Raw genomic sequence first — 23,890 nt, 5'->3', positions numbered from 1 at the left:
CTCAAAAAAAAAAAAAAAGAAAAGAAAAATTTAGTGATTGAAAATAACTTTTATTCTGCTTACAGGTCCTACAGGCCTGGAATCTGGACAGGGTACAGCAGGGTGGCTTATCTCTGCCCCCGATATCTGGGGCCTCAGCTGGGAATACTGGGAGTGACTCAAAACAGCTGGAGGATAGATCAACATCCAGTGTGGCTTCTTCAGTCACGTCTGGCACCTTGGCAGGGATGTCTGGGAGGCTCAGCTCAGCTGGGTCTTTTGATCAGAGCCCCTAATGTGCCCACCAGCCTGGATATCTCAGTGCAGTTGGACTTCTTACATAGCAGATGGCCTCCCCCAGAGCAGGCATCCCAAGAGAGCCAGATAAAAGCTGTGTGGCCTTTTTTGGCCTAGCCTTGGAAGCCATACAGCCTCCCTTCCGCTGCAGTATTTGGGTTATGAGCAAGTCACAAGTCCAGGCAGATGCAAGGGAAGGGAATTAGCTTCTATCTCCTGATGGAGAAGCAGCAAGGTCACACTGTAGAAGAGCAGGAGTGCGGGGCGGGAGATGCTGTGGGGGCCATCGCTGGAACATATAGTCGATCACAACTTAATATGAATGAGTGAGTGAGTGAATGAATGAGAGTCCTGGCACAGAAGCTAAGGAGTCTGTGTGGTGGCCCCGTGGGGAGAGTGCCAGCCTCTGTACTGACGACGGGAGGAGAGGAGTCTGCTGGGTGACCTCTTCAACCATAGCCTTGATGCTCTTTGCCCTAAAGGGCTGCAGTATACCAGGGCCTTATAATCTCTCTCAATTTTCTCTCATCTCATCCCCAGGAGAAGCGAATTTATGATCTGAAAAAGAAAAATCAAGAACTAGGGAAATTCAAGTTTGTGCTTGACTACAAAATAAAAGAGCTGAAGAAGCAAATAGAACCTCGGGAGAATGAGATCAGGGTGATGAAGGAACAGATTCAGGAGGTGAGATGCCATTTGCAACACTCTGGCCTCTCAGACCCTTTGTCTCTTCTTCCATGATAGGCTAGCTGGCCTCAGGGACTGAGAGGGAGGTCTCCTCACAGTCCTCTCTGTTCCCAAGGTGTGTGCAGCCTCCAGTCCTCAGGAGTGCAACAGGGAAGGCCGTGACCCAGCTGCTGGCTCAGTTGTCCAAAAGCAAATCGCTTGGGAGTTCACTTGCCACAGGACCTGGGATGGGCTGTGCCACAGTGTGCAGCGCTCTGTGCCCTCCTGAGGGAGATGCGGCTATTGGGCATTTGGCCACCAGAGGGCAGTATGTACTCAGGCTATCCCGCCAGCAAGCACATTTCTTCTCCAACTGAAGTGCTGGCTGCGACCCTACGTGAGGCCATGGTGTTTGGACTTCATCTGATAAGGAATGAGAAGTCATCAGAGGCTCTTGAGCAGAAGAGTGGCATGATTAAGAATATGTTCTGGGAAGCAAACAGGATGAAGGTAGAGAGGCGAGATTAGAAGCAAGATCAACTGGACAAGGGTTTCTGAGAGTCCTGTGAGGTCCCCCGTGTCCCCCACACCCCGCCATTCCCTGCAACATCTGTTTTCCTGTCAGCCTCTCCTGCTGGGCAGCAAGCGGCCGACAGGGGAATCCCTGTTGACCTAAAACCGAATTATTGATTTTTCTCTTCCCATTCCTCTAATTTTCCATTTCTCAGTTAGTGCTCCATGATCTATCCAGTTACTTAATGCAGGAATGTAGAAGTCTTTCGTGATTCTTCACTTCTCCTAACTCCTATATCCAAATCATCACCAACATCTATCTGGTCAGTTTCCAAAAGAGATCTCACATCCAACCCTCCTTTCCTGCTGCCGCTGTCACCCTGGTCCAAGCAGCCGCCATCTCTTATCTGGACTAGACTCCAGCCTCCAGTCTGGTGTCCACATAGAGGCCTGAGTGAACTCCCCACTGGGGTCCCCTCCCACCTACAATGAAATCCGAAGTCCCAATCAGGCCCACAGGGTCCTGCGTGATCCAGCCTCTCCCTGCCTCTCCAGCCTCATCTCGAAGCTCCCTCTCCCTGCTCCAGCCCACTGGCTTTCTGACAGTACCCAGAAGTTACGCTTTTCCATCTCAGGGCCTCTGCAATGCTGCTGCCTCTGCCTGGAAGGTTCTTCCCCAGATGGCCACATGGCTGGCTGGCTTTGCATCCTTCAGGTCTCAGCCTATATGCCACTTCTTCAAGGAAGCCTTCCCTGACCACCTAGTTAAAATAGGCTTCTGCTCCCCCTCCATCTTCTCTCATTGTTTGTGCTGAGCCAGGATAAGAGATACAAGGGTGTCAGAGAGCACTGATGACCCAACTAGAACTGGATGTGCAAGAGCCATGGTGGTGCCTGTTTGCCCAGTGACGCCTTTGCTCTGGTAAGCCCAGTAAAGAAACCAGGTGGAGATCAGTTCAGGGCCAGGGAGCCCAGGGAGGGCATGTCCTTGTGACAGTGACTTTTTCTGTGGTTCTGAGATGAGAAGGGCCAGGGGAAAAGTCATTATCAGGCCACTTCTGGGCAGCCCTTTCTCATGGGCGCATTCTTTAGCTGTGCAAATACCCATGCCCGATGTGTGTCCTCTACAAGGTGGTCCTGCATAACTGCCAACACTGTCCTCTTAGCTTATGTGCCCCCAGCTGACCACAGACCTGCCTCTGTGAGGCCTCCTGCCATTCTTGAGTGACTCCAGGGCCCCCAAATGGCAGCTGTCAGTCATTTGGGGTGCTATAACAAAACGCCATAGAAGGGGTAATTTATAGCCAACAGAAATGTATTGCTGAAGGTACTGGAGGCTGGGAAGTCTAGGACCAAGGCTCCAGTAGATTTGGCGTCCAGGCCTGCTCCTCATAGATGACACCTGCTGTGTGTCCTCGTGATGGAAAGGCAAAAGTGGGCAGACAAGCTCCCTCCAGCCTCTCATGCAAGGGCACAAATCCCATTTGTGAGGGCTCTGCCCTCATGACCTGATCACCTCCCAAAGACCTGACCTCCTAATCCCATCACTTTGTGGGTTAGGTTTCAGCCTAGGAATTTGGGGTCGGGGGCACCAACGTTCAGACCGTAACAGCCTGAGAAGATGAGAGGAAGAGCAGAGCCCCACCTACCTGGAGGGCCAGCACACCACCGGCCCCTGGAAATCACGGCCCCATTTCTCCCTCCTCATTTGACACATTTGTCAGCTGGATTTCAGGTCAGGTCCATTGTTTGCTAATGGTCAGCTTAGGTCCCCCACCAACACACCTGGGGGCACCATTCACTTTCTCTGGCAGTAACAGAGGCCACCCATGGCCTTGATGCTCAGCAGGGAATACACTCGCACCTTGGGAGTGATTCCAGCAGGGCCCATCCTGCCTCCTGCTGCTGCTGCCAGTTGCTGTCAGGGATGATATCTGGGCCTGGGTGCTTCCGGGAGCCTCTGACCTTGGGGCTTCCCTCTGGGGGTCATAGATACCTTTGGTTCATGCACTGTGGATCTCTTATAAAGATCCTTCTCTCCTAGGAAGGAAGCCTCAAGCCCTCAGTTCAGCTGTAGAGCTAAAACCTCTTGTGACACTTCCCGATTCAGGTGCCTCCCCTCACATACTTTTTCCAACTTTGCTCTGATGATTCAGGGGTCCCTTTGCCCTGCCTGAGGGAGGGGTTTCCTGAGCCTTGTCGTTTTAGTTCACACATTTAGGTACTCATCTAGGGCAGGGTTTCTCAGGCTCAGCACTGTTACTATTTTGAGGTAGGTAACTGTCGTGGCAGGCCTGTGCTGTGTGTTGTAGGATGTTCAGCAGCATCCCTGGTCTCCACCCACTAGAGCCCAGTAGCACCCCCTGCCCAAGGTGTTACAACCAAAAAATGCCTTCAGACCTTGCCAGATTTCCCCGGCCATGTTGGGGGGGAGGGGCAAAATGCTTTCTACCCTCCTCCCTGAGCCCCATAGAGAATCTCTGAGTATGATGAAAAACACTTGGAAAAGTAGATGGAATTTCCACACTGGGAAAGAGATGCTTGTTTCCACATAATGGGCTAGGCTTCTGGGTGTCCAGCCAGCTACTCACATCTGACATGCTTCCCAATGTTTCTGTAAACAGATTATTTTTATTCTCAGGGTAGTGTGAGTCTTTGTCGGGGGGAAAAAATGAACAGAAGTAAATAATATACACCTGTATGCCCTCCATGCTAACCTAATCTGTCACTGCTGGCCTGAGATTTAGAGAATGGGGACTCTGACATGACCTTTGGGAGCCCCACAAATAGAAGCCCCTTTCTCTCTTCCAGCTGCCATTGCCTTGGCCTAGGACACCATCATCTGTCTCCTGGGCCACAGTGGCAGCCTCCTGACTGGGCTGCCTGACCCTGTCTTGCTCTTTCCAGAAGCACCTCTGCATCAGGCCCTCTAAGATGCAAATTACGTCATTCCACTCCTGGTCAAGCCTTCAGCGGCTCTCTGGCTCTCTGAGCTTTCATGATAAAGGCAAACTTCTCCCCATTTGAGCCTCTGCCCTTGGTTCCTGCATGACCTAGCTCACCAGCCTCACCGGTCCCTCCCGTCACCCCTTCTTCAAATCCCCCCGCCCGCAGCCATCTTGAACCACTTGCAGCCTGCAGAGATATGCCAGTCTGCCCGTGCCTCCGGTCCTCTCTGCGCAGGTTGTTCTCTCTTCCTGGAATTCTCTTTCCCCTTTTGTCCGCTAATGCTTATTCTTCCTCCTGAATCCAGCGGACGCATTCCTTCTTTGGGTGCTGCCTGCTCACCTCCTCTGTGTACGCACAGTGCTTTCTGCCTTGAGTGCAGTGTTTATCCTGCTCCACTTTAACTTCTGACTTACTTCTTTCTTATCCCTGCAGACGGAAGGCCTCTCGAAGGCAGAAACTACCTCTTCATCAGCTTTATATCCCTAAGTCTACAGCAAGCTGGGCGGCCCTTTCTAATGGGCACATTCTTCAGCTGTGCAAATACCCAAATTCAGTGTGTGACCTCTGCAGGGCGGTTCTACGTAACTGTGCCAACAGTTACTTCTTATCATTCCTCTTCCAGAAGCAGGTTGTTCCAGGTTCTTCTCATGTCCCTCACTATTGCTCTCCTTTGCCCACCACACTTGCCCTTCATTCATTTGTTCATTCATCAGATATTTGAGTGCCACCTTTATGCCAGACTTTGGGTCAAAGGGCTATTGTGTCTATACAAAATGCTTCCAATAATGAGGAAAACATTCTTCTAAAAGCTGCCCCTTTGTGTCTAGAACATGGATATGGTTCATTAGGGTCTCCTGGTACCCCCCCTAGAAGGTTGCCAAGAGCCTTGAAATTTGACCAAAGGGCCTGGGATAGACTTGGCGGGGGGTCTACTCTACCCAGCCACGAAGGAACCCAGTGAACCATCCCATTCTCCTACAACAGTCAGAAAACCTCCCTATTAACAGAAACACTAGTGTCCACCAGATTTAGTCCATAAGTCAAACATCACTTCTTTGCTCTGGGCAGGAATTAGGTCAATGAGAGCTCATGCATGGCTAGTCTCATTCTAATTGGACACTCCGGTTATTGTCCTCATGACTTTGGTTAATACAAATGCAACAGTGAATTTTTAAAAATCTTTCAGGCCAGGCGCAGTGGCTCACACCTGTAATCCCAGCACTTTGGGAAGCCGAGGTGGGCAGATCAGTTGAGGTCAGGAGTTCGAGACCAGCCTGGGCAACATGGTGAAACTTCATCTCTACTAAAATTACAAAAAAAAAAAAAAAAAAAAAATTAGTTGGGCGTGGTGCCAGGTGCCTGTAATCCCAGCTACTCAGGAGGCTGAGGCTGGAGGATTGCTTGAACCCAGGAGGTGGAGGCTGCAGTGAGCCAAGATCAAGATCACACCACTGCACTCCAGCCTGGGCAACAGAGTGAGACTCTGTCTAAAAAAAAATATTTCAGAAGCTCATGGTGGTTTTTTATTTTTCTTGTGAAGACAGGACAGTACTTTTTAAGACCTTTCGACAGAATGATGAGGCTGAGGCTCCTTCTCAGCTTCCCCTTTGCTGTTTTATGCCCTACTTGGGTGGTGCCCACATGTTGGTCCCTCCAAAATTTCTGCTTTAGAATGACCCATGGCCCCAGAGGGTCGAGATTGGCTCATACAGCTTCACAAAGCAGGCGAGGAAGGTGCTTCTCTGGGGAACCCTGCGTCAGGTTAGAGTTGAGGTTCCAGTACTTGGGTGTCACCAATTTATAAGGAATTCAAGGAAATAAAGTAATCGGCATGGTTGAAGGAAAGGGAAAGTGACTCAGGGGGAAACCTTCCCAGCCTGGCCATGGAAACACGTGATGCTGGTCTAGCATATCAGTCAAGGGGTGGGGAGCTGTCAGGAAAGCAAGTAGAAGAAAGGTTTTGATCCAGGGGATGCAGAAGGGAATGAGAAAAGAGACGCCTGGGAGTCAGGCAGTGTCCCCACGGAAAGAGTACAGTTCTCAGATACAGTTTTCATTCTCTTTCTTCTTCCTGACTCTTCCCTTGTTCGCTACAGATGGAAGCTGAACTGGAGCATTTCCATAAGCAGAACACTCAACTGGAGCTGAACATCACAGAGTTGTGGCAGAAACTGAGAGCCACCGATCAGGAGATGCGCAGAGAGAGACAGAAGGTGTGAGGGTTTCAGAGTCTGGCAGTTCTTGGATTCAGGATCTGGCACCTGTCTGCAATGGGCAGCTGGCTTCCAAGAGACAGAGCCAGCCCACTGCGAGGATCTGTTTCCCATTTTATCTCACATTCTTTACTTGCTCCCAGCCCTGCCTGATTTCAGGCCCATGTAGATTTACATCACTGAGCCCATCTGAGACTATAAAATGACTTTGGGTAAGTGATCAAGGAGGTGGGAAGCCAGCGTGGTAGGAATACTCGTAGCATTTAGTTTCTTTGGTGGAGGAAAGTACGTGCTCAGAGAGGCAATTTGTCATCACTGGTTTAAGGCTTTGACGACCAAAAAATTGCTGAGACCTGGGGAACCTCAAAGATCATCAATTCCCGTTTCTCTATGTTATAAATAAGAAAAATTAGGCCCACAAAATTGGGAGGTTAAGAAACTTCACCCAGCACCCACAACTAGGTAGTACACACTGAGCTGATAATGGAATCTAGGTTTTCTGGACATGGGCCAGGACATGGCTGTGCCCTCCCCTAGCAGAGGCCACTCCCTTATATTTATTGAATAGGATTGGAACTTTCCGGCCAGGCACAGTGGCTCACGCCTGTAATCTCAACACTTTGGGAGGCCGAGGCAGGTGGATCACAAGGTCAGGAGTTCAAGACCAGGCTGGCCAACACAGTGAAACCCTGTCTCTACTAAAAACACAAAAATTAGCTGGGCATGATGGCATTCACCTGTAGTCCTAGCTACTTGGGAGGCAGAGGCAGGAGAATTGCTTGAACCCAGGAGACGGAGGTTGCAGTGAGCCGAGATTGTGCCATTGCACTCCAGCCTGGACGACAGAGCGAGACTCTGTCTAAAAGATTGGGACTTTCCCTCCTCTGCAGTAAGCATTAATTAACTTTGTAGTAGGTAACACTAGCAGCTGCAGGGCCACAAACATGAAGTGATACAGAGCCTGCCCTTTCCATGCTGACGAGGCCAATCGGGGATTTGTGGCATGTGCATAATAGTTATATCAAGAGGTAGAAAACGACAGAATGTGTAGAAAGGGCCATGGGGGAAAGGAGAAAGGAGAGACTTTCTGCATATCAGAGTTGGGGAAGAGACAGGCAAAAGCGTGAACAAGATGAAGAGGGGACGCTAGCCCAGGTGTGAGGATGAAGCAGCCTGCCCACTCACGGCAGCCATCGGGAAGGGTACGTACGCCCTGGGTGAGCTAATGCGGTGGACATGGAAGCCCGGGCCAGGGATCTGTGAGAGAGAAATGACGCCATTCACCTTGGCTCTAAAGGGATATGGGTGGCCATGTGAGCCTCCTTTCATCGTTTAAGGCCTGTGGTCCTGAAAGCAATCCAGAGCCAATAAAGGAGTCCTATGTGGCCTCTTGAGGATGAAGCCCCATGTAGGCTGTTGAGGCTGGTGCCCAGCCAAGGGCAGGTATATAAGACTTTCAGTGTCTCCACCTGTTGGCCGTGTGCCTGTCTAGGTCTCTATGCCCAGTGCGGCACCTGGCAGTCAGCTATAGGTCCCAGATGAGGTGTCTCTTTTCCCTTTCTGGGCCCTTAGCCTCTGCCTGCAGCCCCCGCCCCTTCACCTGGCAGGCACCCCTCAGCACCAGAAGGAAATGTCTCTGATTGCAGGAGCGGGACTTGGAAGCGCTGGTCAAGAGGTTTAAGACAGACCTCCACAACTGTGTGGCCTATATTCAGGAGCCGCGGCTGCTGAAGGAGAAGGTCCGAGGTCTCTTCGAGAAGTACGTGCAGCGAGCAGACATGGTGAGCCCAGCCTCCCCTCCTGCCACATCCTGCCCTCCCGGGGTCTCCTTTCCCTCGCTGACAGTCTCCTGGCCTGTCAGGTGGAGATCGCAGGGCTGAACACGGACCTGCAGCAGGAGTACTCCCGGCAGCGGGAGCACCTGGAGAGGAACCTGGCCACTCTCAAGAAGAAGGTGGTCAAGGAGGGCGAGCTGCACCGCGCCGACTACGTCCGCATCATGCAGGTACCTGTGCGCTCCCTCCGCCCCGGGTCCCAGACGGGAGATCCCATCAAGGGTCCCTCGGGGACCACCTGTCTTCAGGGCTCCCCAGGCATCTGGGGACCAAGTAGCTCCCCCTAGTCTTATCTTGACTCCTCTCCTCTGACCTCCCAGAGCTCATCCTCGCTGCGACTATGGCTGAGGGCTCATCTAGGAGGTTTGCTGGGCACTTCCATGCTGCACCCCACCAATGCCCACCTCCCTTCCCCAGGCACCCCGTTCCTTTTTTCTATTCCACCTTTATCCAGAGGACACCTGTGTCCTGCCTCACTCTTCTCGTCAGCCCTGGGCCCTCTAGACCCTCATCCACATCATCTTAGCTCCCCTGAGCACTCTCCCTTCTCTCTTCTGTTCCCAACTGTCATTTCACCTGACTTGGTTTTGCTCCCTTTTATTCTGCTGCTGGTATCTCGTGGCCCCGCCTCGTCTGATTTTTCTGGTGCCTCAGGTCCCTACCATTATCTCTTGGGTCCCAAGTTAGCCACACCCTCCCAGAGCTGGCCTCACTCTGGTTTAATACACGACTCACACCCACCTCCCTGGATCCTTCATAGGCTGCTCAGAGCACCTGATCCCATTACTGCCGCCTCCACCCAGGCACGTTATCAGGACTGCCAGTCAGGATTCTTCTGCCAGATTTCTGTTTGGGTATCAGTATTGTCTGAGGCAATTAATGTGAATTAGTATCAAAAGGGAACATCAGAATCGCATTTATAAAGCACGTACCTTTTTATGTTCACGTTTCTTTAATGCCATAATTAAAATACTGGAATGAGAACAGGTTGCAGTTAGATTGAAACAAACCAGTTCCCAGCTTGGCCAGTTTATGCACAGCTGGGCAGAGCACACTGTGATTCAGGCCAGACCCAGGCACGGCTCATCTCATGCCGTCTTACGACCAGTCCCCGCTGAAAAGCAGCCCGGTCCCTCTACCCATTGCCCTACTCCTGGGCCACGAAAGCGATCGGAGGCCCAGAGATAGAAGTGCTTCCAGCTGATGGAGCCCTGAGACACCAGCAGCCGCACACTGAGCCGCTGCTAAGGGCCTGGAGTGCAGCAAGCAGGGAGGGGAACCAGGGTGACGGCCAGAGCAGTTGTCAGATGCTGACATCGCTGAGCCCCCTCTGTGCCCTGTCACCAGAGCACAGGCCTGAGGGGCCCCACACAGACTGGGTCCCTCTCTCCATGTCAAGCAGCCAAAGCAAACATCGGTGTAGGAGGAGGAAGACCACAGGCTAGCCAGAGGGTGCGAGTGTCAGCATGAGGCTGCTGGGCGGGCTTCCTGTCTTGTTCTGCTTCCCCATACCCTGGAGGTGCTGGGCCAGCATGGGGTGGAAAGCAGCGGAGACCCAAGCAGGGCTCCTGCCCAGCCCTGCCATTGCGAGATGGCCGGCAGAGGGAGCCATCAACAAGTGAAGTCCCTGGAAGAATGTTTTCTCCAGCAGTACTGTAATCTGTGTGCTGGGGAGTCCCTTGGATCCAAATAAGTAACTCCAGCAACTGCAGGGAGCCCTTGGGGCCCAGGACAAGGGAGTGTGGGAGTGGCAGGGGTGTAGGTCTCCGGGTCCCCACCCCTTCAACCAGAAAGAGACGGCTTGCTGATAATAGTGGGGCTTTTTTTATTGGCAAAAAGTTTGGAAGATTTTTTAAAAACAAGTTTTCAAAACCACTATGCCGACCCTGATTTACCTTGGCACTCTTCTGCCAGGAGACCTTGGGTAAACTGCCTGACTGAAGGAGCCACCCTCCCTATCTGTAAAATAGGGAAGAAAACACCAACTTGAAGGAAGGGGGTGTTTTTGCAAGATCGAATATAAGGCACTAGGCACTGGCCTGGTACAGAATAAGTGCTCAAAAAGGCAATTTCCATCCTCATCATCCAAGCAAAGGACCTATTCAAGAACCAAGGTAGCAATCTGGTGGGAGAGCCTAGGAGCCTGTCACGGGATGGGCCACAGGTGCCTATGGACTGCAGGTGGCGGGGGTGGAGGGTGGATGGCATAACCGATTCCAGACCCTCAGCTGGTGGCCTTGATGTGTGCTGGTCAGGAGTTGGCTGGACCTCATCTTCAGGTTGCCAGGGCCCTGGCACTTCAATCCAAAAAAGCTAGGAAGGCCGTGGCAAACATGGCCTCTAAGAGTAAGTCATTAGAAAATAACAGAAAATGAGGTCACTGTCTCATTTGTATATTCAGACAGGAGCTCAGCCTCCCCACTCCATTCCTCAGCACACTGGCAGATATGAAAATAAGAGTTGCTATGAGATACAAACATCTAGGACACACATTTTATTCATTCAGTACACATTTTTTGAGGGCTTCTTGTGCAGCAAGGTCTGTGTCAGCCACGGAGGATTCCAAGATGAATGTGATAGTGTTCCCACCCTCAAGGAGTTCATCATCAGGAACCTGGACCAGATAGAAACCATTACTGCCCAGTTCACTGTATGCCGTGTGTGGGCTCATCCTGGAAATGGGGTTCAGTGATGCCGTCAGGACTTATGGAAGGTTTCTGAGGGCAAGGGACATTTGAGCTGGGTCTTGAAGGATGAGTAGAGGGTCATCATGGAACAAGTGGGGGAAGAGCCTTCCAGGCCGAGGGAACAACCTAGAAAAAGCAGAGAAGAGTGAGGCCTGTGGGGTGCTTAGAGACCCCGGAGTCCAAGAGAAGAGAGTCCAGGTGGAGAAGAACCCACAGAAATGGTTGGTGGCTGAGGGTCATGTTGAAAAGGGCCTCCATGTCATGCCAAAAAGTACAGTTTGTCCTGTAAACAGGCTCCACCCGAGGTACCTTAGGTAGGGGTGTCTTTGTTTTGAAAAGACAAAACACTCCATTGGCAGGGTGGGAAGACTGGTGGGGAAAGAGGCGGGTGGCAGAAAAATCCATTAGGAAATGACTGTCATGTTAAGGGTGATGAGAAGGACTTGGAAAGGGGAAAGCTGTGGTGTCCAAAGGCATTTCAGAGTAGAAACGACAACTAAAAATGTCAGGTTAGACATGGGAGGGAGGTTGGAAGAACGGAGAAGGATTCCAGGATGGCTCATTTGTGCAGTTAGGCAGATGGTGAGCCCACTAACTGTGGGTTCCAGAAAGATGTCACTGATGCAAGGATTCCAAGTCCATGGAATAAATCTGTTGCCTGCTTTTTCCAGGCTGTGAGGTGCTGCCATATCCTAAAGGTATCGACTCAGGCTATGCCATTAGGGGGCGCTGTAGCCATTCCCACCCCTCTGCTCAGTACGGAGGTCGGAAACACCTGCCAGGCTCACCAGGCTGTTCCAAAGTCCAAAGGCAGTCCTGCACCGCTCTCGGCAGAGTCCCTTTGCTTAAAAAGCTTTTTACATAAACAGCCTCACATCCCCCAAGACTTGGCACCTTGGTGTACCCCAGGTCAGAGTTCCTCTGCAGCTGAATAGACCTGGGTGGGAGCCTGGAGGATTGGAGGGGCTTTTGGAGGCCAATTTGACCAGGGAGAGATCAGGAAGAGAAGGCTCAGCAAACCCATTGCCTTCACATTTTTAATTCACAAAGCCACCCAAAGCATTTTAATTCAGTTGACCTCAGTGTGACCTCGGGACCCCTCAGAACACCGGCCATCCCAGAAAACATTTTGCGGGGAGCCCAACACTTACTGGGAGTGCCCTTCGCCATCATACTATGTGAGGTACTGGAATGGAGGTGACGTAAATGCGAGGGGGGAAAGCAGAGCCTGGAAAGCAGTAGTCAGGGAGGAACGGGGCTCTCTGGATGGAGGCACAACAGGGTTCAGACCCCAGCTCTACCACTGAGGTACGGCCTCAGTTTCCTCACGAGGCTGGTGTAAGGCTGAACTGAGGGGCTGCATGTGCGCTGTTTGATACACTGCAGGGATCCAGTCAACCCTTGCACTTGTGGTTACTCTTATTACCGTTATCATCAAGCTCTTGCTGCCTTAGGTTCTGCTTGCTGCCTCCAGGCCCCCGGCCTGGAACACTCTTCTCTTCTGCCTCCCCTGGGAGCCCTCCTCACACTGGGCGGGCCCCTCCTTCAATCTCTCATGGCAGCTCTGCACTGAAACTGAGCAGGACCTCCCACGTCTGGCACAGTGAGCAGTGTAAGCTTTCAGGAACTGGTTCTTAGATGACTTTTCTTAAATGAGTAAGTGAACGAATGAATGAACAGAACAAGAGAGTCAGGCTGCACTGAGTGGTGGGCCTCAATCCAGCAAGGATCAAGCCCTGGAGACCGTTTAGGTGAGGGAGCATCGTGAGGATGTCAGAGGTTGGCAGCCGGGTGCTGGGAACCAGAAATCCCAATCACAGTGACGGGGCTGCAGAGGGTGGCGGGGTAGGGAGAAGCCAGGGCAGGGCTCCACTTGGGCGGGCCTTTGCAGCAGAACAGGGGAGAGCACTGAGAGCTGGTGACAGACCAGCAAGAAGCATGAACAGCAGAATCAGCTCAGACACAAAATCAACAGGACTCAGTGGCAGAATGAACGGAGATGACCAAAAAGAGGAAGCAACTGAAGATGCAAACTGAGAGAACTCGAATTGTGCTTTCAGTTTCTAGTGCTTATTCTGATGATTATTGATGCATTATTTAATGAGGATGGGGAGAAGTGAAGCTTAGCAAAGCCTAATGAAAGGCGAAGTGGAGAGACACCTCAAGTGAGCAAGCTTGCCCCTGTGGCTCTAAGATCCCCCCTCCCTTCTGTTCTGGTCTCTTTCACTGGCCCTTACCTCTTGGCTTGTAACTTCCTTATTAGTAAGAATCTCATCTTATTCGATTTGGCATCCACTGCATTAGTTATTCATTTGCTCATCCATTCCACAGATGTTTATTGAGCACCTCTAACATGCAAGGCAGGGTCCAAGGTCTATAATCTATAACCCAATAAATATGTATTGAATTGATCATGTCATGATACAAAGTCTGCAAGGAGAAGGTCCATGGGAGGATCTAGCAGTTTTACCAGGCAGCATCTGGAAGGGGAATGTGGGAAATCCATCACTGTTACGAGAAAATTTGGGACTGTAATGTTCCCCATCTTTCCTCCCAAACTGGGGAGCCCAAAGAATGTCAAGTCCAGCTTGATGAGCAGATGAGTTTATTTCGGTCTTCTGTGTGGGGCACTTCTGGGCAGCAGTGGGACAGCTGTAGAGATCTGCATTGCCTCACATCTCCAAGCTGCTTTTAAGCTTAATTTCCTGGCTCTTTGCCTAGTGAGTATTTGCCATGGGGCTGTTTTCCTTAGTAGGTTTTTCAGTTATCTTTCAGGACGTTTGGGTTATCAGGGACACCTGCTCTTCAGCTGGGCACTATGGTCTTGGCTAACTGCCTGGCCTTGAGGGTTAAGGCAGTCTACATACACCCTTAAGTAACCTGGGGGGGACCCATCACACCATGATCACCAAGGCCTGGGTTGGCTAAAAGGGTCAAACATTCAATGGAGAGAACATCTGACTCATAGAAACACAAGTACAAATGCTAGCATGGAGAATGAGGGGTTGACTGTGAGGACTGGGCATTTCATCCAAAAGAGAGAATTTCCTTATAAATTAGCCAACCTCAGGTATTCCTTGATAGGAATTTATAAGGTATTCCTTGATAGGAATACCTGAGGTTGGCTAATTTGTAAAGAAAAGAGGTTTATTTGGCTGACAGTTCTGCAGGCTGTATAGGAAGCATGGCGCCAGCATTGCTCCTGGTCAAGAGCTCAGAAAGCTTTTACTCATGATGAAAGGTAAAAGAGGAACAGGCGTGTCACATGGCGAGAGAGGGAGCGGGAGAGGAGAAGGGGCCAGGTTCTTTTAAAGCAACTAGTTCTTGCGTTAATGAATAGAACAAGTACTCACTCGTTACCACAAGGATGGCACCAAGCCCTTTATGAGAGAATCTGCTCCCATGACCCAAATACCTCCCTCTAGGCCCTACCTCCAACACTGGGGATCAGTTTTGAATATGAGATTTCGAGGAGACAAACATCCAAACTGCATTGTAATGAATACTGAAATTAAGTAATATACTGGAAGTCTAAAGGTATAGATCTGTGCTTTAGATGAAGTGTCTCTGGGGGAAAAGAATTTGTTGCAGTGTCTCTAGCTCGACCCCTGCTCCCTCCTGGGCTCCACAGGTACCTCCCCACAGCAGAGAACTGTTAGTCACAGGTCAGGGAGAACAGTGCTTAAGACCATCCTGTTCAAACCTAGGCACGGTGGCTCATGCCTGTAATCCAGCACTTTGGGAGGCCAAGGCGGGCAGATCACGAGGTCAGGAGTTCAAGACCAGCCTGGCCAGCATGGTGAAACCCCAGCTCTACTAAAAATACAAAAAATTAGCTGGGCATGGTGGCAGGCACCTGTAATCCCACCTACTCGGAAGTCTGAGGGAGGAGAATCACTTGAACCTGGGAGGCAGAGATTGCAGTGAGCCTAGATCACGCCATTGCACTCCAGCCTGGGCAACAGTGTGAGACTCCATCTCAAAAAAAAAAAAAGAGAAGAAAAAAAAAGACCATCCTGCTCTCTGGGCCCCGACTCCATAGCTACCACTCCTGAGCTAATGTCCCAAGTAGAAACACAGTTTGTTCCTGGCACAGGTCCATTTTGTGTAGATTTGGCCTGCAGTTGCCTTTTCTGGTATGCAGACCGTCAAGGGCTTGGCAACTGAAAGTGTGGTCTGGCCTGCAGACCCGCAGCAGCATTTCTTGGGAGTCCAGTGCAGGATTTCAGGGCCCATTCGAGACCTATGAGTCAGAGTGGCATCTAACAAGGTGTTTAGGTGATGTATTTGTATGGTCATACACAAGGCACTACTGTAGACAGGCTGACTGCTGTGGCTGTGGGCTCTATAAGCAAAGTGGCCAGTCTCTTTGGGCCCTTAGGGATGGGGCTCCTCCTTGGAGTACTTGTGCTGGGTATGAAATAGCAGGCAGAGATTTGAGGTGTGGGGAAAGAGGAGAGAAGAGACTGTGTGGATCCTGCACCACCAGGCCTCCAGCAGCCTCATCGTCACTCCTGTTGACTCCCCTCCTCACTCTGCATTCCAGTGATGCAGGACTGCTGCGGTCTCCCCCATCCCCATCAGCTGTGTCATATTCTGTGCCTTTGCTCCTGCTGTTCTAGTTGTCTGGGACACCCTTTACCCTCTCCTTGGTGACTCCTTCAAGCTCAGCCCAGGGGTCAGTTCCTAGGAATCTACCCTGGTCATTCAGGCAGAACTAAGCATCTTTCCTCTAGGCCCTATCCTCCATCACAGCAAGGTGGCCACCACACTAAACTGTGCCCACAGCCCTCATTAAACTGTAAACTCCTCAAGAGCAGAAGCTAAGATCTACTCTCTATACCCTAGGATCAACACAGTTTCTCCATAATACTGGATGACTACATTATAGGTACTCAAAAAACATTTATTAGATGGATGGATGGGTATTTTACTTGTCAAATTCAAATAAAAGAAGTGAGTTTCCAGTGGATGCAGCAGATATTAATTATCCATTTACTTTTCTGTTTTACTCACTAAACAGCAGCATGCTGAGAGCAGACCATGTCCTATTTCTGTTTGCATTCCATGGACTTACCAGATAGCTTATAAATGTGGGTTCAGCAAATGAATGAAAAATGAATAAAATATAGCACAGTGCTTATGAGCTCTGGAGCCACACTTCTGGGGTTGGAATCCTGGCTCTATCACTTGCTAGCTATGTAATTGAGCAAGTTGCATACCTCTCTCTGTGCCTCACTTTTCTCCTCTGTAAAATTGTGATTGTAATAGCAACCCAGCCGTAGGCTTATTTTGATGCATTTAAACTCATATAAAAAGTGCTTAGAAAAGCATTGTTGTTGCTGTTGACGTTGCAACAAGCATGGATGGATGGGAATAGTGCTGAGTGCACCTGAAGGTAAGTTAGCTGGTACCTTAAGAGGCTGAACAATAGGCTGGAATAAAGGCTCAGGCCCAACAGAAGATCCACAGTTCTGGATACAGACCTAACCCTGCCCATTCCCCACCTACTCAGCCCTAGGAGGGCATGTGCTATGCCCACTAACCACTCATCCATCCACTCCACGCTCCCTCTCTCTTCCTTCTTTTCTGCAGGAAAATGTCTCTCTGATCAAGGAAATTAATGAGCTCCGCAGGGAGCTGAAGTTCACTCGGTCCCAAGTCTATGACCTTGAAGCAGCTCTGAAACTGACCAAGAAAGTCCAACCACAAGAAGTTTCAGAGACAGGTAATGTCACCAGTGGCCAGGGGAGATGGGCACTGGGATTAAGGGATGGATGGCAGCTGCAGGCAGGTCTCCCTTTGGCTTACTTCTATATCAGGTCACATCCACATATGGCCTTCTGGGATCCTCTCCAGGCCACATGCCTACCATCTGAGGAATCTGTGAGGGCTTTCCCACATTCAAACACACAGGTCCACAGTTCCCTGGCTATCATCCTTGAGGTTAGCTACGGTTCAGAATGTAGAATCTTTCAGATTGTAGAAAGTGGACACTTTATATAACATTCCCAGAGGGGTCTGGGGCAGTGCCCTGAAATCAAGCATTTTAGTATTTCTGTAGTGACATATGAATATTCACACTAAGCTTCCTGAATTTAAAAAAGCACTCCATTTTTAGATCTTCTTGCATTTTGGAATACTGAATAAGGGATTGTGAACCTGTACAATTAAAATGAAGACAAAAAGAAAGATGAGAAGCTATTTAAAGGGAGAGGGGAAATAATTACATAAATATTAAATGAGTCAGTTACTGCAATTATATCCTAAAGTTTCTCTGAATTTCTTTGATGGCCAAGGCAAAAAGAGAAACAAAAAAATACGGTAGTTTATATCATTCTCATTTTATGGCAAAAGGGAGCTTTTTCTCTGGAGAAACAAACGTTTCCCTGACAATAAGTTCTCTGAGAAACTTACCACATGGATCCTTAGGAAAGGAATGTGGAGTAACAATGGGCAGCCTTTAATTATAGATGCAGGCTTTCAGGCCACAAAGAAGCATTTTTTAAGTATCCACTTGTTATCTGGACAATCAGTAAAAACCAAGAGATTAAGGCATCTCTATGGCAAATTAAGCCAACATGGTTCAAGTTTTTGTTTTCTGGTGGTTTACATTCAGGAATAAAGATTAGAGGCTTGAACTGAAACATCCCATAGCTATGGATTGGGTGTCTGAAGTGTCAGTTGTCTTTTGCACTGTGGCCACATAAGATTATGATGGGGTAAAGTTGGCTGAGAGGTACACGGGAAACTTGTACTATTTTTGCAACTTCTCGTTAGTCTTCAACTATATAACTACATATATTTAATTACAAAATTGAATACATATATAAGAATATATATATATATATAATTTGGTTGTCTTGTGCATTTTTGGCTAGGGTTGAAGTTGAGATAAGAGTAAACCCTAAGTAGTACTTGAAATGGCAAAATAAGACCTACAGAGTTGATGGGAGAGCATAGCTTGTGTCTTAAAGACTGAGATACTTGACTTCTCAGACGTGAAACCATCTTCCCTTGAAAATTAAGCACAGATGTGAACGATTCCAAAACTTCTCTTTAAAAATGTTTCGGGCCAGGCACGGTGCCTCACACCTGTAACCCCAGCACTTTGGGAGGCCAAGGCAAGCAGAACACTGTGCCCAGGGGTTTAAGACCAGCCTGGGCAACATGGTGAAACCCCATCTCTACAAAAAATAGCTGTAGTCCCAGCTACTTGGGAGGCTGAGGTGGGAGGATTTTAGAATAAAATTGATGACCTGAGCCTGAGAAGTCAAGGCTGCTGTGAGCCATGATCACTTCACTGCACTCCAGTCTGGATGACAGAGCAAAACCCTGTCTCAAAAACAAAAAAAGTTTTAAATATGTCCAGGTATCCTAACAAATATTTAGTTGAGACCTCCTCAGGATGCCATATGATATAGCCAGATACTTCATATTACTATCATGGAGATTTCCAGACATACACAAAAATTGAGAGAGAAGTCTAATGAATTCCTGTGACCCCAGTCCCCAACTTCAACAAATATCAACTCCTGTCACTTGTGTTTCATCAGTATATCCCGATCCCCACCCAGAAGCCAAAGTGGGGAACCTAGAAGAAACCTAAAGTATCCCACAAAACCCTCAAAAGGCTCAGGAATGATCAGGAGCAGATATCTCTGTAGGTGGAAGTAAAGGTAGGGCTGAAAACAGAATAAATCTGTTTAAGAAGCTGTTAGATCCACCTACTATCCAACACAGTGGCTAAAAACAGACCCACATCAAGTCCATCATCTTGAAATTTCAGAACACCAGGGTATAAGGAAAAAATAATGCTCCAGACTTCCAAAGGAGTTAAGGAAAGTTTTTATATAAAGGATCAAAAATCAAAATTACAGGATACAAAATCAACACACACAAAAAAGTTGCAACTTTTATGTACTAACCATGTACTGTCCAAAAAGGAAATTAAGAAAACAATTGCATTGGCCAGGCATGGTGGCTCACACCTGTAATCCAAGCACTTTGGAGGCCAAGGCAGGCGGATCACCTGAGGTTGAGAGTTCAAGACCAGCCTGAGCAACATGGTGAAATCCCATCTTTATATAAAAAGAAAATAATAATAATAAAAAGAAAACAATTGCATTTACAATTACATCAAAAAGAATAAAATACTTGGAAATAAACTTAACTGAAAAGGCAAAAGACTGAAAACTACAAAACATTGCTGAAAGAAAATTAAATACCAATTAGTGGATTGGAAGACTTGTTATTAATATGTTAATACTACCCAAAGTGATCTGCAGATTCATCGCAATCCCTATAAAAACCTCAATGGCTTTTTTGCAGAAACAGAAAAATCCATTCTAATTCATATGGAATCTCAAGGTACCCTGAATAGCCAAAACAATCTTGAAAAAGAACAAGATTGGAGGTCTCATACTTTCTGGTTTCATAACCTGCAATGAAACTATAGCAATCAAAACAGTGTGATACTGGCATGAAGACAGACATATAGACCAATGGAATAGAATATAGAGCCCAGATATAAACCCTCAAATATATGGTCAAGTGATTGTCAACAAGGGTACCAACACCATTTGGTGGAGAAAGGACAGTCTTCTCAACGAGTAATGTTGGGAAAACTGGATATACACATACAAAAGAATTAAGATGGATCCTTACCTTACACTATAGACAACAGTTAACTCACAGTGAATCCAAGATCTAAACAGAAGAGCTAAAACTATAAAACTCTTAGAAGAAAGCATAGAGGAAAGACTTCGTAACATCGGATTTGGCAATTATTTATTTGGTGAATGACCCAAAAAGCACAGGCAACAAAATAAAAAACAGATAAATTGGACTACATCAAAAGTTTAAAGTTCCAAGCATTAAAGACCATTATCAATAGCTGGACATGGTGGCACACACCTATTATCCCAGCTACTTGGGAGGCTGAGGCAGGAGGATTGATTGAGCCCAGAAGTTTGAGGCCAGCCTGGGCAACATAGAAAGACCCCATCTCTTAAAAAACAGACACAAACATACACACTATCAACAGATTGGAAGGGCAACTCAGCAAATAGGAGAAAAATGTTTGTAAATCATATAGATAAAGGATTTATATCCAGGCTATATAAAAAACTACAACTGAACAACAATAATTTTTTTTTTTTTTTTTTGAGATGGAATCTCGCTCTGTCACCAGGCTGGAGTGCAGTGACACAATCTCAGCTCACTGCAACCTCCACCTCCCAGGTTCAAGCAATTCTCCTGCCTCAGCCTCCCGAGTAGCTGGGACTATGGGCACGTGCCACCACACCCAGCTAATTTTTGTAGTTTTAGTAGACATGGGGTTTCACCATGTTGGCCAGGATGGTCTCGATCTCTTGACCTCGTGACCCACCTGCCTTGGCCTCCCGAAGTGCTGGGATTACAGGCGTGAGTCACCGCACCCAGCTAACAAAAATTTTAAATGGGCAAATTACTTGAACAAACGTTTCCCTAAAGAAAATTTGTAGATGGCCAATAAGTATATAAAAGATTCTCAATATCAATAATCAGTAGGAAAATGTAAATCAAAATCACAATGAGATGCTACTTTTCACTCATTAGTATGGCTATTATAAAAAACAAAAACAGGAGACAGAATATAGCAAGTGTAGGCAAAGATACAGAGAAATTGGAACCCTTGTGTACTGCTGGTAGGAATGTAAAATGGTACAGCTACTATGGAAAATAATATGACAGTTCCTCAAAAAATTAAAAATAGAATCACCATATGATCCAGTAATTCCACTTCTGGATATATATGCAAAAGAACCGAAAGCCAGAAACTCGTGTAAATTTATGTTCAAAGCAGCATTATTCACAGTTGCTGAAAGATGAAAGCAGCCAAGTGTCCATTGATAGATAAGGATAAACAAAAGGTGGCATACACATTCAATAAAATAGTATTTAGCCTTAAAAAGGAAGGAAATTCTAACACATTCTGCAACATGGCTGGACTTTGAAGACAGTATGTGAAATAAGCCAGCCACAAAAGGACAGTATTGTATGATTCCATTTAAATGAAGTGTCTAGAGTACTCAAGTTCATAGAAAGTAGACTGGTGGTTGCCAGGGGCTGGGGAGTAGAGAGGAATGGGAAGTAAGTGTTTAATGGGTGTACACAGTTTTATTTGGACGAGACAAAATGTTCTAGAAATGGATGGTGGTAATGGTTGTACAACAATGTGGATGCACTTAAGGTTACAAAACTGTACACTTACAATGGTAAAATTTTGTTATGTATATTTTAACACAATTTTAAAATATTTTTAATTTTAAAAATGATTATATCATCCACATATCTATCACCATGAAAAAAATGGTTTCTTCATTTAGCCTTTTGGCAGTAAAGGATCTGAAACTATCAAATGACAGCAAATCCCAATTTCATTAGACTTCTCAACAGTAGCTGCAAGTTAGAGAACAATGAACCTATATCTTTAATTTTCCAAGGTAAAATGATTTTCAATCCAAAATTCTATACCCAGGCAAATATTCAATCAAGGGAGAGGGTAGAATTAAGGCATTTTTAGATATATAGGGGTCTCAATAAATTTACCTGCCATGCACTTTCTCAGGAAGCTACAAATGAATGCTCTTTGCCAAATAAAGGAAGTAAACCAAGAAGAAAGGCATAGGACTTAAATAAGACGCAAATAAGAGGAGGAAATAGAATTCCTAAAATGATGGTGAAAGGAGATAGCCAGATAATAACTTTGCCACAGGACTAGAGAGTAATCAGTCCAGACTGGGTAGGTCAGAAGACACTTGGAGAAGATGAAATTGGTATCATATCTAAGTATCTAATGGGAGAACATTTACACAACTACCAAAGAGTTGAGATTGAATTGGTGTTACCAAAATACCTGAGCTTTGGCCTAGGCCCTGCCACTGCTCACTGCAGAAAGCCAGTCACTGAGACAAGTATTGCCAAGGAAGAAGGCTTTAATTGGGTGCTGCAGCTGAGGAGATGGAAGTTCAGTCTCAAATCCATCTCTCCAAATGACTAAAACTAGGGGTTTAAATAGTAGGGAAGAAATGTAACAATATATAAAAAACAAGAATTAGGGAGAGGCAAGGGGGCATCTGGTGCCCTGATCCGGTGAGTTTTAGTTTTTGATACTTTTTTTTTTAAGAGAACTGAAGGTCCTTTCTTGAGGAAGGAACTCAGGTAAAACAATACAAGTTTCAAGCTGTAATAGCAGAAGGGTCAATTTCTATGTTTATCCAAAAACAATGGTCTGTGGGAGTATTGGGCCCATTGGGCTGGTTTCAATACCCCCTTTCTATTTATCAGTTCCTTAATCATGAGGAATCTGGTTGTCAATCTTTCTGGCTGCTTCATGCTGAGGAGGGGTGTTGTAGGCAGCTCCACACCATGGGTGACCATGTGGCCACCTGAGAATCAAAGCTTAATCTAATATAGAGTTTTCTTCTGAAGCAGTCTTTGTCTCTCCAGTCCCCCACTTCCACCAAATACAAATTACAGCAGAACCAGTCTACCTGCAAAATTAAGCTTCAGTCCCATATACTTGGCTTGATTACCAACATAATGTACAAGAATCATTGTCCATGTAGACTCTCCCAAATTGGCTTTGCTAGAGCATCTCACAAGGCCATTTCAGTCAAAGCCCTGACAAAATAACCAGTTCCTTCTATTATGTTCCATTACAAAAGAAAACATGGTTATTAACATATGCAAACAAACATATTGCTGTGAATTAAGAGTATTCACAAATAGTTTACAAATTCTGGAGAAACTAGGAAGAGAGAGAAATACGACTGAAAATGTGTTATAAAAAGTATACTCAATACACTCAAAGTATATTCCAAAGTTATAAATAGCTCAAAAGAAGATTCTCCAGACTCTGAAAAACAAAACAAAAAGAATCAGCAATATTTCAAACAACAGAAGCCATAAAAAATTATTTATGTCCTCCATGAGTTGAGTCTATACAATGACCTCCTGCAATGCTTCATATTGGGTTAGCAATCTTTTATGAACACATCAGCCTTTCAATTAGTGCCCTGAAAGTTTTCTCTAATCCAATAGCACAATGTACAAAGTTATCCGAAACCTGCATTCAAGAGTCTTCTTCATGAACTCTCAACAAACAAGCCTTGGACTGTAGCTAATTATAAGTCACTTCTTTTTTTTTTTTTTAATGAAAGATCAAAGAAAAACATTGATTGTGAATGATAAAAGTCTTAGGATAGCCATAGTGAACAATAGAGTTGATAAGGTAATTTGGTTATTTCTTGTCATACAACAATTTAACACAACAATAATTACTGACAACATACACTAAGACATATCAGAATTTCAGGAATGTCGTACAATCATGGAATACATATTAACAACATATTTACATAAATAGTACCCCAAGAAAGTTAAATGCCACCTCACGTTTGACAGTTCTTCTTGTATAATTCTAACGTAACAAATAAGCCTAATATAGCTCTCTTGGACTTCAGGGAACCTAGTATCCAAAAAAAAAAATAGTTTGATGTCAAGAAGACTGAATTTAGAACTTGAAATTTTGCTGTTGGAAAGTCTGCTAGATTTCAGAGGTTTAAGACACTTGTTATTGTCCAAGCACAGTGGCCCATGCCTATAATCCTAGCACTTTGGGAGGCCAAGGTGGGCAGATCACTGGAGGTCAGGAATTCAAGACCAGTCTGGCCAACACAGCAAAACCCTGTCTCTACTAAAAATA

At 46.9% G+C, this 23,890-nt stretch overlaps 1 protein-coding gene across 5 annotated transcripts in view; it reads left to right on the top strand.

Annotated features, from left to right (window-relative positions):
* CFAP57 (cilia and flagella associated protein 57) overlaps positions 1-23,890 on the top strand; it is an 84,472-nt gene that overhangs the window by 51,773 nt on the left and 8,809 nt on the right. For all 5 annotated transcript variants that reach the window (XM_017541742.2, XM_017541743.1, XM_037743169.1 and 2 more), the window contains 5 exons: positions 817-960; positions 6,501-6,617; positions 8,264-8,398; positions 8,479-8,622; positions 16,735-16,867. In XM_017541742.2, coding sequence (XP_017397231.1) covers positions 817-960; positions 6,501-6,617; positions 8,264-8,398; positions 8,479-8,622; positions 16,735-16,867 — 673 coding nt within the window. The remainder of the gene's footprint in view (positions 1-816; positions 961-6,500; positions 6,618-8,263; positions 8,399-8,478; positions 8,623-16,734; positions 16,868-23,890) is intronic.

The sequence above is a fragment of the Cebus imitator genome, unplaced genomic scaffold (assembly GCF_001604975.1).
Source record: "Cebus imitator isolate Cc_AM_T3 unplaced genomic scaffold, Cebus_imitator-1.0 Scaffold136, whole genome shotgun sequence".
Classification (NCBI taxonomy): domain Eukaryota; kingdom Metazoa; phylum Chordata; class Mammalia; order Primates; family Cebidae; genus Cebus; species Cebus imitator.
Note: the sequence above shows the minus strand (reverse complement) of the source record. Positions and strands in the feature narration are given on the sequence as shown.